Consider the following 13,264-nt stretch of genomic DNA (forward strand, 5'->3'; position numbering starts at 1 on the left):
GCCACTTCCTTTTCTCTTGCAAGAGGCATCTCCTGGGTCTCATACTATCTGCGCTCCTATTCCATACACCAGGGTTTCTCCAAACACCTTGGCTGGGAAATCCATCCACATTCTTTGAGTCCACGTTTCAGGAATAAGAGTTTCAGAATCGGTTTGGGTAAATGTACACTTAATCACATCTGGTGTGTACTGGATGCACATCCAAGTTCAAGGAGCAATGCTGTAAGAAAGGACCTCAATCCAGCTACTGCTATTCTGCCTTCCTTCCTTCCTTGCTGTTCCGAGTCTTGCCTCACAGACGGGCATCTTTAGCTCATGTATCGGGGACCTCTGTGAAGGCCAGAAAATGGTTTCTTTCACTTCCTTTACCCTCCTTTTGGTGAAATGAGGACACATCCTTGAATATTAAAGTTCTGTACGGGCCCTGGAGTGCAGTGGAAGGCAGGGCCAGGCTGCAGCAGCATGGTTCTGATAACAGCTCTTGCTTCCCTGGCATGGCCGGAGGTTGCTCCTTTTCTTGGGGCATCAGCGACACAGGCCAACTTCCTCCGCTCTCAGAAGGGAATCCCGATAACCGAGGCTCAAATTCCTCTGGGTCTTTGGGTCAGCAATGACAGAACCTCTCAGGCTGTCTGTACTTGCAGGTGGCATGGGCTAAGTTGTGCCCCCAGACTCACACTGGAAGCCCTTATTCCCCAGTACCCTGGACAGTGACTGTATGTGGAGGCATTAAGGTGAGGTCACTACAATGGGTCCTTCATACAGTATGCCTGGCGTTCTTGTAAGTGGAGTTGAGGTCCCAGAAGAAAAAGTATATGAAGACAGGCAGAAGATGGCCACCATGGTGGTTAGTTTTGTCAACTTGTCACAACCTAGAATAACCTGGGAAGTCTCGACAGGGAGTTATCTATCAGGTTGGCCTGTGGGCCTGTCTGTGGAACTGTCCTGATCACCCAGGTTGATGTGGGAAGACCCAGCCTGAAAATGAGCAGCACTATTCCTTGGTGTTGGGCCCTAGACTATACAAAGCAGAGGAAGTGAGGCATGCCCAGGTTCCTCGCTCTGTTCTTGACTGTGAATGATGCATCCTGATGCTTTGAGATCCTACCTTGACCTTGCTACAGTGAGGGACTGGAACCTGGGATGATAAGCTAAACAAATCCTTTCTCCCGAAAAGTTAATCTTGTTGAGATATTTTATCACAGAGAATATATATATATATATATATGTATATATATATGCCAAGGAAAGGCATTCCAAATAACCACCCCCACCAACATCTTGAATTGCCACTTCTGACATGCCAGCTAGACTCTCATGCTTTGTTATGGAAGTCTAGAAAATTAATGCACAGGCTGAGGGGACTCTGAGAAATCTTTGTCCCCAATCCTGAATCCTGGAAGCCAGCACTGCGGACACTCCAAGACATCCAGTTGACCACTAATACGTGGGGCAAATGAGTTCAGCTCTGTGATGACAAGCTAGTGTGCCCTTCCTGTATTCACAGATGATGAAACCTGGAGCAGAGAAGGCAAACATTCACAGAAACCGATGGGACATCTAGAATGGTGACTGTTGCCTTTGGACCCACACTGGAAAGTGACCTTTCTTGGCTCCTTGGGCCCCAATTCGAGGACAAGGGTGCATAAAGTTGACTTCTGTGGTGGTCTGAATGAAAATGGCCCCCATAGGCTCATAGGTAGTAGCATTATTTGAAAGGATTAGGATCTGTGGCCTTGTTGGAGGAACTATGTCACTGGGGGTGGGCTTTGGGGTTTCAGAAGCTCAAGCTAGGCCCAGTGTCTTGCTCTCTTCCTGCTGCCTGCTGATCCAGACGTAGAACTCTCAGCTACCTCTCCAGCATCATGTTCCCTGCATGCTGCCATGCTTTCCACCATGATGACAATGGACTAAACCTCTGAACTGTAAGCCAGCCCCAACTAAATGTTTTCCTTTATAAGAATTGCCATGGCCATGGTGTCTCTTCACGGCTAAGACAACTTCTCTTCCTCAAGGCCATCTCCAGGGGCTGGCAGCTAGTTAATTAGGACACAGTATCAAAGGCCAAAAAAACTTACTTCTGCATCCACTCAATAAGCTGCTTCTTCGTCCTGAGTGCGGGTACTGCTTGCTGCTCACCATTCTTAAAATACTTCAGTGTAGGAAAGGCCGAGATGTGGAACCTTTCTGCCAGGGCCTCGTTGACGGTGGCATCGACAGCTGCAAGGACACCAGAGCTCTGGGATGGGGGAAAGGCCAACCATGCATTACAGCCTCAGAAGTGGTGCTGCTGGAGAGAGGAACCCAGCTGCCAGCCCAGCTCTCCCCCAGGCCTTGCCAGGATCGAACTGGAGGGGCCTGGATCTCCGGGCTTACAGATCACAGGGAGCAAGCAAACCCTGGCACATCCTCCTCTAGTGATGGACTAAGACGAGGCTTCTGAATCTGCCTCACCAACCATGCTGGGCAGAATAGGGCCTTCTCCTCACGGTCAAGGTCCCATGGAAAGGAGGGGAATAGGCAGAAGTCCCCCAGCCAGCCACAGGAACATGGTCTCCACCCTATTCTGTCCCTGGGAGGGGCCCCACCAGCCTGACCAGGATGTATTGACTAGGGGACATGCAGACACTGCAGGCCTCCAGGGACAGAAGAGCTACTTTGAGACTTAGAGAAAGTCACAATGACTGTAGGAGCCAGCGGCTCTTTGGAGGGAATGGTAAGGACTCAGGAAAGGAAGCTCACCTCAGTGTCTCCATGAAGGACTTCAGCAGAACTCTCAAACTCTGGCTTCATCTTCTTACAGTGTCCACACCCTGCGGGGAGAAAGCAAGGAGAGGCGTGTTCACCACATGTGGGCCCTGGTGTCCCCATGCTGCCTCCCTGAGATGGGCTGGCATCCCCCCCAGGAATCCAGGTACTGAGAGACAATGAGTGCCATATAAACAACACATGCACCCCATATCCAGTCCTGGGGTGCTGGGCCATGGAGCAGGGCTGCCGCATGTCCTTAGGTGAGTCCTACAAGGTAGGCACTGACGTGGTCACTATTTTACAGGAGGAGAAACTGAAGCACCAAGATGAGAGTGGACGGCTGCTTGAGACTGACGAGGCAAAGAAGACCACTGGCCTAGAAACTGTCCCCAAAGGTTCCTCTGAGACACTGAGCACTGGCCCCCAGGCCTGCTTCTGGATAGGGTAAGGGTCATCTGACTCTACTGGGCCTCATCTGACTGGAGCCCCATCAACTAGAGAAGTGTCAAAGCCATCATTATTTTGAATTATAAAACCATACTTTCCAGAAATAAACATTTTAGCATCATTACAAAACATCTGTCTTCCCACCCACCCTAAGAATTAGGTTTAAAGGGGAGGGGCAGGCTGAAGGTTGGTTACCTTTCACACTAACATCTGTACCTTCAGATTACAAGCAGATCCCTAGGAATGATCACAAAAGCCCTTTTAACAGAGCATACTTGAAGCATCCACAGTGGGCGGTGCTATTTTCCTGTCCCTGAACCTCCCTCCAGGTAGAAATGTGCAGCCTGCAATCAGCTGAGGACTCCAGACAGCTTTCTCTGCAGTAGGAGGGAGAAGAGACAGCCTTGGAGGCCAAGTCGTGGGTGCTAAAGACTCCACTGTAAGTTTTTCTACCCCCAAAATCATGAGTGACTTCTAAGGGATCCCACCCAGGTCTCGCCATTGGGCCCCAAGAACTCATGTCCCAGACTAAATGGTTAGGAGACTGAAGTAGTCCCTTTCCCTTAAGAGGTGGGTGGAGGAAGGTGGGGGCCCCACAGATGCCCAGGCTCAGGTAACCTTCCATACTCAAAGATACCTGGGAAGAAAAATAAGATGGTTTATGGGAGGTTCTGCTGGCTTAGCGTGAGATATATTATGATCTAAAAGCATTTGCTTGAATTAAAAAGACAGCGAGAAATCCTTCGGCGTTTATGGTCAGGATGATGAAGTTGGACAGTGCTTACAGGAATTGCCCAGGACTACCTCCGATGCTTCTTATGCCCTGCTCAAAGTCCTCTCCATTCCCCGAGGCTGCCCTCCTCTTAGCAGGCAGAGGGAGTTCACCTGTACAAGAAGCCTTGGAGAAAAGCAAGTCCAGAGACACCCCTGCTGTTGGGGGCTGGGTCTGTCACCCCAGAATCCAGCCTGGCCTAGACAGAAGGCAGGGAATGACCGCTGCAGAGCCCTGAACTTGCATTTCCAGAAACAAGCTAGCTCAGAAAAGGTCCCCCAATGCTCTGTCCCCTGAACATGATGTGGGTGACACTGCTGGTAGCGCCTGAACAGTGGGATCGCCACAGAGGTCAGTGGATGGAAAACAGGAAAGCCTACTAACGCAAGATGACCGCTCCTTTCTAAATGTCCTAGTTGATGCGGCAGGATCCTTGAGGATAAGAATGCACCTTGCACTCCCTTCATGCCTTTATCAGGTGTCTGTCCTTTGATGCCACTGCCCCGCTGGGGTGGAAAATGGGCTCAATACCACCTGCCAGCGTCTATCAACAGAGAGCCAGAGGCAGGCTCAGAGACTGAGAATTGGCTCATGTGATCAGCCACAGTGTCTGTGCTGGGCATAAAGATGGCTAAAAAAACCCTCTAGATTCTTCTGCTCACATGCACAGCTCTCTCCTGAACTTCCAGCCTTGCCTCTCGGGGCTGAATTAGGAGGAGTTTGTTTTCTGTACACAACCATTTAAAACTATCCCAGCAGCCCCACGAGACAAATGATGGAGATCAGCGGGTCCATTTTACAGCTAGAGCTTGTGGCTCTAGGAGATGAAATGGTAAGTCCCCTCAGGTTCACCCTGCTCACCACAGTCCCACCCTGATGGATAAGACCTTGTTGAGGACAGCATCCCTCCAGACTACCCCTGTGGTCCCCACCCCCTGCTTTGGGCCCCACTTTGAGTCTTTCCAGCTCATGTCAGCTCTATTGATGGAGCTGTTTTTCTTCTAGTCATAAAATACTTCTTACTCAGATATTCCCACGGCATTTAATTTTAGGTTGCCATGTGACGGATCAGTGCTATCTTCTGATATTTATGAGCAGCCAGGGTCTCTTTTCACAATATAAATCATATCACATCCCCTTGCTTAAAACTTTCCAGGGGCTTTCCGCCACAGGTGGTAGACTAAAATCTAGCTCCTTAGCAACACTGCAAGCCCAGCACCATCTGGCTCCCACCTGCCCATCAGCCTCGGCTCAGCTCCCTTCCTCCCGACCTTCACGCTACAGTCTCTCTCCTATCACATAAGCTTACTTCTACCTCAGGACCCTTGAATGCATTCCCTCCTCACCTCAAATACTAACACCCCCACCCCAGTTTATGTGTAACCCTTCTTATGCTTCTGCTCAAATTCCAATCTTACTCTTAACCCAAAGGGGCCTCGCCCTACTGTTCCCAGTCTTGACAATTGTCTTCAGAGATCACCAGCCTTCTAGATGCTGGTCTAGCACTTCTCAGACCTATGACAGAGCTCACTAGAAATCATTAGGTTGTCCATTCTAGCATCTCCTGCTTTTCGAATGAGATGCCGAGGCTAGCCACTAAACTTCTTCAGACAGAATTTATGATGAGAGGCCCATGAAGGCCCAGAGGAGGGGAAAGGTCTGGCCAAGTAACATCTTCCTCCTTAGCAACATCTTTTTGGGGGAGCTGTGGTGATAGTGTCTGTGCTGCCCCAAGTCCCAACCTCCCGAGGTTTGCCTTCTGTGTGTCCCTTGGTGTGTGAGCTGCAGGACAGTCAGGAACCTTGCATGTGGGGAGTAGGGCTCTGGCCTGCTGCTAGTGTCCTCACTGTGATTTGACAGGCCATTAAGTTTTATGGCCCAACTTCCTTGTTGGGGATTATTATTATTATTATTATTATTATTATTATTATTATTATTATCGGTGTAAGTGTGCTAGCTGCTAACTCTGTGATCCAGGGAGTTCTGACACAAACACCTCTATCCCATTCTTCTCTGGCTCCAGGGATGCTGGCCTCTGTCACCCCAGAGCCCTCAACCTCCTCTGAATTATATTGAATTCACCTCTACTGACAATTATATTATAGACTAGCCATGGGCCTTCTCTGGATGCTGAAAGCAGAATTTTCCGAGAGGTCAAATTCATCTGTAAAACTTCCTGGTAGCTCCTCAGTTCAAAGGGTTTCCTACTAATACCAGTGGAATTGCTGATGTTTGGGAACCGTCAAGGGCCAAAGCGGGCTCGCTGATCCCTTGGGACTGAGTCACACCCTGATGGACACTTCTATTTATCACAGTCCTTCATCCTGCAGAGGTCTCCCCATCCTTTATGTTACTGTAAAATGTGGATAACAAGCTTTTAAAATTTTATTTGCAGGTTTCAATCCTGAGGAAATAATCTGACATGTGGATAAATATTTATGCATGGAAGTGTTCTCAGGCAGTGTGACTTATAATGGAAAATTCAGTAAACAACTTCAAGTTTCAACATCATGTCACTGGTTAAGCAATTTACAGTGCCATTCTATGATGGAACATCATGTGGCCACCAAAAACATGTATAAAAAGGTGTTTTTAGTAACATAAGAAAATATCAAGAAGACAATGTAAATGAAAAAGATGCAGAGATTTAAAAACAAAAAAAGGAAGGTAAAGTCCCTTCACCTGGCCCCCAAAAAACCCTAAAAGAAAAGAAAAGTTTAGAAGAAGAGAATGAAATGCAAAACAATTCTGGGGTGGATTTCCTCAGCAAAACAGAAGCTGATAATGGGGAAGGCAGACTGACAGAATGGCTTAGTGCTGAGGTGTGGCTTCCAGGACTGCCTGGGTTCATTTTAATCCAGACTGCACTGGTTTGGCCGTATGATCTTGGGCAAGCTCGTACCTGCAGATACCCCTCCTTTTTATAAAACTGGAATAATGATACAAGATTTGTTGTAAAGATGAAACAAAGTAATTATATCTCCAAAAGTGACACCTGATCCATAGCAATTACTCAGTTACTACTACAATGTAGCTACAAAAGCACAAAGCTTTATACAAGGAGAAGCACCCACAAGAAAGCTAAAGCAAGCTAGAGACTAAGAGAGCACCAGAGATGGGGGTGGGGGCGGGGAAACACATGAACAGCTTAAAGAATAATACCAGACAGAGCTCTGGGTAAAAGGCCAGAGGGAAGTGGGCAGAGAGTCTCATTAGGTGCCTGCCCTCAAAGCTCATGTGTCAAGCTGATGGTGGTGTTGGGAGGTATAGAAACTGCTGGCGGGAAAGAAGGTCCCTGGAGGTTTCCACTCTCCCCTTTGAGGGTATAGTCCCTTCCCTTCTCTGCTTTCTCAAACTACCTTGGCCTCCTCCACCATGTGCACCCTGCCATGATGTTCTGCTTTGACAAACACCCAAAGGCAATCAGGCTGAGTGACCATGGACTAACACCCCTGAAACCGTGAGCCAAAAATAAGTCTCTCCGCATTTTAATCTGGTTTTTCTTAGGAATGTTTTCAGTGATGAAAGCTGGCTAACACAGGGGGTTATTGCAGGAAAGGATGTTTTGTTTTGTTTTGTTTTGTTTTGGTGTTAGGAGAGCTGCAGGCAAGCCAAGTTGAGGTTATCTGTGTACATCTGTTACTTCTGCAGTAATGACCTCAGTGTGTGACAGAAAACAACCTAAGGTTAGGGAAGATTTCTTTTGGTTCATGGTTTTCAAGAATTTTGGCCCATTGTGGCAGGGAAGGTATGGCTGAGCTCCTTCATGGATGACAGTGGGATTGTGGGAAGGAGGCCATTCATATGATGGACCAGGATGCAGGACCTGATGATGGTAACTTTCGCTATACCCCAACCTCCTAAAGGCTCCACAGCCTCCCCTAAATAGGGCCAACAGTTGGGGAATAAGCATTCAAAACATGAGGTTGTAAGGGACATTTCAGACTCAATTTATGTCTTAGCTACTTTGCTATTGCGGGTGATAGAACACCACGACCAAGACAACTTACAGAAGGAAGGGCTTATTTGGGCTACGGTTCCAGTCAGAGTCCGTCACCATCAAGGTGAGGAAGGTGTGGCAGCTCGCACAACAGAGAGCTCAGCTTTCAAACCACGAGCAGGAAGCAAAGAGCAAAGTAGGAGTGGTGAGTGGCCTTTTCTTTTCTTTTCTTTTCTTTTTTTTTTTTTTTGGTTTTTCAAGACAGGGTTTCTCTGTGTAGCTTTGCGCCTTTCCTGGAACTCACTTGGTAGCCCAGTCTGGCCTTGGACTCACAGAGATCTGCCTGGCTCTGCCTCTCAAAAGTGCTGGGATTAAAGGCGTACGTCACCACCACCCGGCCATGAGTAGCTTTTAAAACCTCAAAGCCCCACCTCCACTGACAAATTTCCTTTAGCAAGGCCACACCTCCTAAACCTACAAACTGGGGACTATGCTGACCACATCTGGGCCTACAGAGGACATTCTCATTCAAGCTACCACAAACCATAACACTAAGAATGCCAGGGTACTAACTCTGCAACACATGGAAAATTTCTAGGTGTTACCTAGAGAAGTTCCAAAACAACATTACCATCCACGGCCAGCAACTTCACGTTGGCAATTAAGCCTAAACATTTAGACATGTTTCCTGTACTGCTTGAGTAGTGAAAAACTGAGGACAAATGTCTATCAATGGTGGATTTGTTTCAAAGTAATGGCATATTCAAATTATAACACACTACGCAGTAGTTAGATTTATATGTCAACACTTACATCGACGTGAAAACATCAGAACCTACTGCTGAGTGAAAAATCAAATCATAGGAAAATGGATAGAGAATGCCCCTGCTCATATTAAAATAGGAGGAGGAGGAAGAGAAAGAGGAGGGGAGGAGGAGGAGGAGTGGGGGATGAAGGAGGAGGAGGAGAAAATTCCCATAATGTAGATGGGGCACTGCAGAAAGAAACGTAGATGCTGACGTCAGTAGTGTCCAACCCTGGGGTGGACGGTGGGCCTGGTAGAGGGGGCTTCCCACTGTTTCCCCTGGATTCTTACCTAGCCCTTGAACTCTGCACTGCCAACAACAATCTTATTCTTCTGAAATTATGTGTATAATTAGAAAAGCATCAGCAGGCTTTAGGGCATGATGGTTGCACAGATCTATACACATGTCACAAAAAGGCCAGTTTTACTACATGCTGACTTAAAGACATTAAGAGCAAGGGAAAGGGGGCTGGAGCCATGGCTAGGTGGTGAAGACCACCCGTTGTCCTTGCAGAGGACCCAGGTTTAGTCCCCAGCACCCACATGGTGGCTCACAACTGTCTATAACTCTAGTCAGGGAATCCAACATCCTCTTGTGGCCTCCCCAGGTATCAGGCATGCATATAGTGCACATACATACATGAAGGCAAAACATACATATAACATAAATATAATTTTTTTTTTATTTTAAAAAGAAGGAAAAGGAAAAAAAAGGAAAGGAAAGGGAAAGTATTAGTAAAATGATGCCTCCAAATGGAGTGGCCACCTCTGAAAATGAACTGGAGGTAGTTTTGCTTTTTCTCGGTCATGTATATTTCTCCATACAGTGGCAGTACTCTCCCCCGGGCATTCCAGGAGAGGCAGAGAAACCAACCAAGGGCCTGGGAGATGGGGCTCACCTGGGAGTGCTTGACTGGCACACACAATGCCCTGGGGTTTGACCTCTAGAACTGTAAAACTGGGTATGGCAGCATATGCCTGGAACGTCAGCACTTGACAGATGGAGATGGGAAGATGAGAAGTTCAAGGTCATCTTGGCTACATTGGAATTTTGAGACCATCTTGGGCCCTGTTTTTTTAAAAGAGGAAGAAGAAGAAGAAGAAGAAGAAGGAGAAGAAGAAGGAGGAGAAGGAGAAGGAGAAGGAGAAGGAGAAGGAGAAGGAGAAGGAGAAGGAGAAGCAGCAGCAGCAGCAGCAGCAGCAGCAGCAGCAGCAGCCAGGCAGTGGTGGCACATGCATTTAATCCCAGCACTCGGGGGCAGAGGCAGGCAGATCTCTCCGAGTTCGAGGCCAGCCTGGTCTACAAAGCGAGTTCCAGGAAAGATGCAAAACTACACGGAGAAACCCTGTCTCAACAAACCAAAAAAAAAAAAAAAAAAAAGGAGGAGGAGGAGGAGGGCTGGAGGGCTGCTCTTCCACAGGACCCAGGTCCAAATCCCAGCACCCACACGGCAGCTCACAACTGTATAATTCAAGTTCTAGTGGGTCTGACTCCCTCACAAAGATATGCAGGTCAAATACCAAAAATTTTTAAAAAGAAAAGGAAAGAAAAGAAGAAAGGAAGAAGAAAACGTCAGCAAGAGAAAGTGACAGCCATCTGATTTCTTTCCTTTTTTCCCCCTCCACATCTGATTTCTTATGTGGCAGAAACAAAAAAAGGTACTAGAGTGGCAATAGCCAGTACCTGTGGACACGCTTTCTACAGACCCTGTTTTTGTCTCCGAAATGGGCCTAGAGCTACGGTCTCCCATGATGCAGCATTCATGCCAAGCCCCTCACGGAGGGCCAGAGGGAGGTCAGGCACAAGGCTTAGCTGATAGAGGAGAGGCCATTCCAGGGCTGCAAAGCCAGGCTCTGTCACACACACAACACCCATGCGCCCAGACCCCCCCCCCCTCAGCCCTTTACTGACATTTGCACTGTCCTCCCCAGGAGGCCCAGCCTAGCTCCTGGAGAGCAAGGCTCAGGGGACAAACATGGTTGTGAACCGGGTGACTACAGCTAGTGTACGCATAGGGTCTCAATAGGTGTGGCCTATACCTAAGACATGCAAAGACGACCCAGGCATCAGCTGTACCAGAGAGTGTATGGCTTACTGGGAGAGAGGGAAGGAAAACTGTGAAGCCACTGGGCAAGCTGAGGCAAAAAGAAGCTAAAGAACCTGGGGACCCAAAGAGGTTTCAAGGTCAGAGTACTGACCATATACTGTGAGAGCTGAAGTTACATTTTAAGTTTTAATTACTGTGCCTTAGAGATCCATGAAACAAAAATGCCTCTGATCTGCAAGCCCCTTGCCCAAGGGCACATAGTTTCTGAAATGCAGGCGGCTATTGTTTGTGGGAGATTACAAGTTTTCACTCCCCTAAACAAGTTTGTTTGACCCATCTGCACAACGGGATGTGCTTGATCACAGGTGGGCGGGAGGCGATATTCTTTTCTCAGTTTTAAACCTGGCAACTCTGAAAGTCTGCCTTGAGCCTTGTAACTTGGTTTTTAGTTACTGATTACAACTAAGTATATGCTCTCCAGACAGGCCCAGACAAGGTGGGATGAGGCGGTTTCCCCCAGGTGGCACCATCCTGTCCTGCTCTCCCTGCCACAGGCAGAACAGCAATTCACCTGCTGACTGTCTCGGTAAAAGAAAGGCATGCTCGCTCTCTGATCCCGTAACCCTGCCCAGGAACCAAGACAAGCCTGGCCAGCAATCCTCGGCAGCATCATGGTTTGCTATGCTGACAGATTCCAATTTCCTTTTCCTTAATCTTCGAGGGGGTCTGTTTCCCAGCCACTCTCTACATGGCCTGGGACCGACACCTAAAATATTATGACCCTGAAATAATATTCATCCTCTCTTGCTCTGCAGGACTCTAGCCTCTTGATGGGGTTTGGAGAACACTCTGGCTCGAAGTACAAATTCAAGCAAATAAGAGTGCTCCTGTGGATCCTACCCTGAGCTCTGGTTCCCTGTTACACCATGAGGCTTCAGCCCTTCCCAGGATAGAGGGTCTAGAGAGCACAGCATTTGGAGCGAAACCACTGCCATCTAAGGGGACACCATCAGGCAGTTCATCCAGAAGCGAACCTCATGCTGTTGCTTGAACCCCACACTCCGCAGGAAAGAGGGGATACACACATGTGCCAGCACATAAACGGACAGGGCATGAGTGAGCACTCCTGAAGGAGAACATGCCGGGGCATCTGCCTCTACAGCTGGGGTGGGGATGCAAGCAGGGTGACTTCGGCTCTGGATCCAACATAACTTCCTGCAAGACTGGCTTCCACCCACAACTCTGAGACGGGCCAGGAAAGTATATTTTAGCTTGGGGGTGGGTGATGGTGGGTACATCGCTGCCATCTGTCCAGGCGGTGGGCGTCTGTAAGGTATCGCTGACCTTGGGGATACCCGTAAGTAAGCCCCACCACCCTCAGACCTGGAGAAGGCCACATTCCACAGGCCCTGTCATTAATCTTCTTTGCTTTGTTTGTGAGACAAGGTCTCGCTCTGTAGCCTAGGCTGGCCTCAAACTTACAATGGTTCTCCACCCCCAGGGCTGGCATCACAGACGTGTGCCATCTTGCTTTGTTCCTCTAACACTGACTGTAATCAGCAGGTCGTAATCACAAGTCTGAGAAGTCTTGGAAAAAAAAAATATGTTTTTGAACTATTTGTTTTCTAGAACTAGAAACAAAACATAAGAAGTGCTTTTCTGCCGGGCGGTGGTGGCGCACGCCTTTAATCCTGGCACTCGGGAGGCAGAGGTAGGCGGATCTCTGTGAGTTCGAGGCCAGCCTGGGCTACAGAGTGAGTTCCAGGAAAGCAGCAAAGCTACGCAGAGAAACCCTGTCTTAAGAAACAAACAAAAAACAAAAAACAAAAACAAAAAATAAAACAAACAAAAAAAGTGCTTTTCCTCTGGACTCCCAAGAATTCAGCACTTTTTCAGGAAAAAAAAAAAAAAAGTTAGGGGAATTCGTAGTAGCAGCTCCCAAAGGGATCAAGCTAGACCTTGTACCCCACCCTCACCCCCACTGAGTGGCCAACAAAGACTGGAGCGGCATAGGACTCGAAAGCAATGGGCAATCTGTGCCAATCTTGTCTGTTAGGCGGTGCCAATCACACTCGCTCCGTGGCACCGCGGGTGAGATGGGAGATAACCCTTCTGAAGCCACTCTGTTAGCTTAAGGACCTTCCGCTGACAGGCTTAATCAGTTGTGCACCCCTCTCCTCGTGGAGTGTGTCTCTATGGCTCTACATCTTTCTCTCTCACACACTGTGACACTCGGCTTCGGGTACTCATCTGTGAAGCACGGCGTTCTTGCTTTTTTTTTTTTTTTTTTTCCTCATCATCATTACTGGGCAAACTGGCAGGAGGCTACGAGCACAGAGAGCCGCACATGCGCAGATCTTGTCCCAGGCCACGCAGCTCATCTCCAATTGGGAGTGGCCAGCCCCTCCCAGAAGCCCCTGGAAGCTCCACGCAGGGCTGCCATCTTTTGCTCTCAAGTGACCTTGCTCTCCCTCCCGGACATTCCTCTCCTCCTGAAGCGT

The 13,264-nt window shown here is 48.3% G+C and overlaps 1 protein-coding gene across 1 annotated transcript in view; it reads right to left on the reverse strand.

Annotated features, from left to right (window-relative positions):
- Pdia5 (protein disulfide isomerase family A member 5) overlaps positions 1–13,264 on the reverse strand; it is a 90,798-nt gene that overhangs the window by 12,787 nt on the left and 64,747 nt on the right. Inside the window, exons 12-13 of the mRNA XM_036203778.1 lie at positions 2,743–2,813; positions 2,079–2,239 (exon numbers count right to left, since the gene is read on the reverse strand). Coding sequence (XP_036059671.1) covers positions 2,079–2,239; positions 2,743–2,813 — 232 coding nt within the window. The remainder of the gene's footprint in view (positions 1–2,078; positions 2,240–2,742; positions 2,814–13,264) is intronic.

This window comes from Onychomys torridus, chromosome 12 (genome assembly GCF_903995425.1).
Source record: "Onychomys torridus chromosome 12, mOncTor1.1, whole genome shotgun sequence".
NCBI lineage: Eukaryota > Metazoa > Chordata > Mammalia > Rodentia > Cricetidae > Onychomys > Onychomys torridus.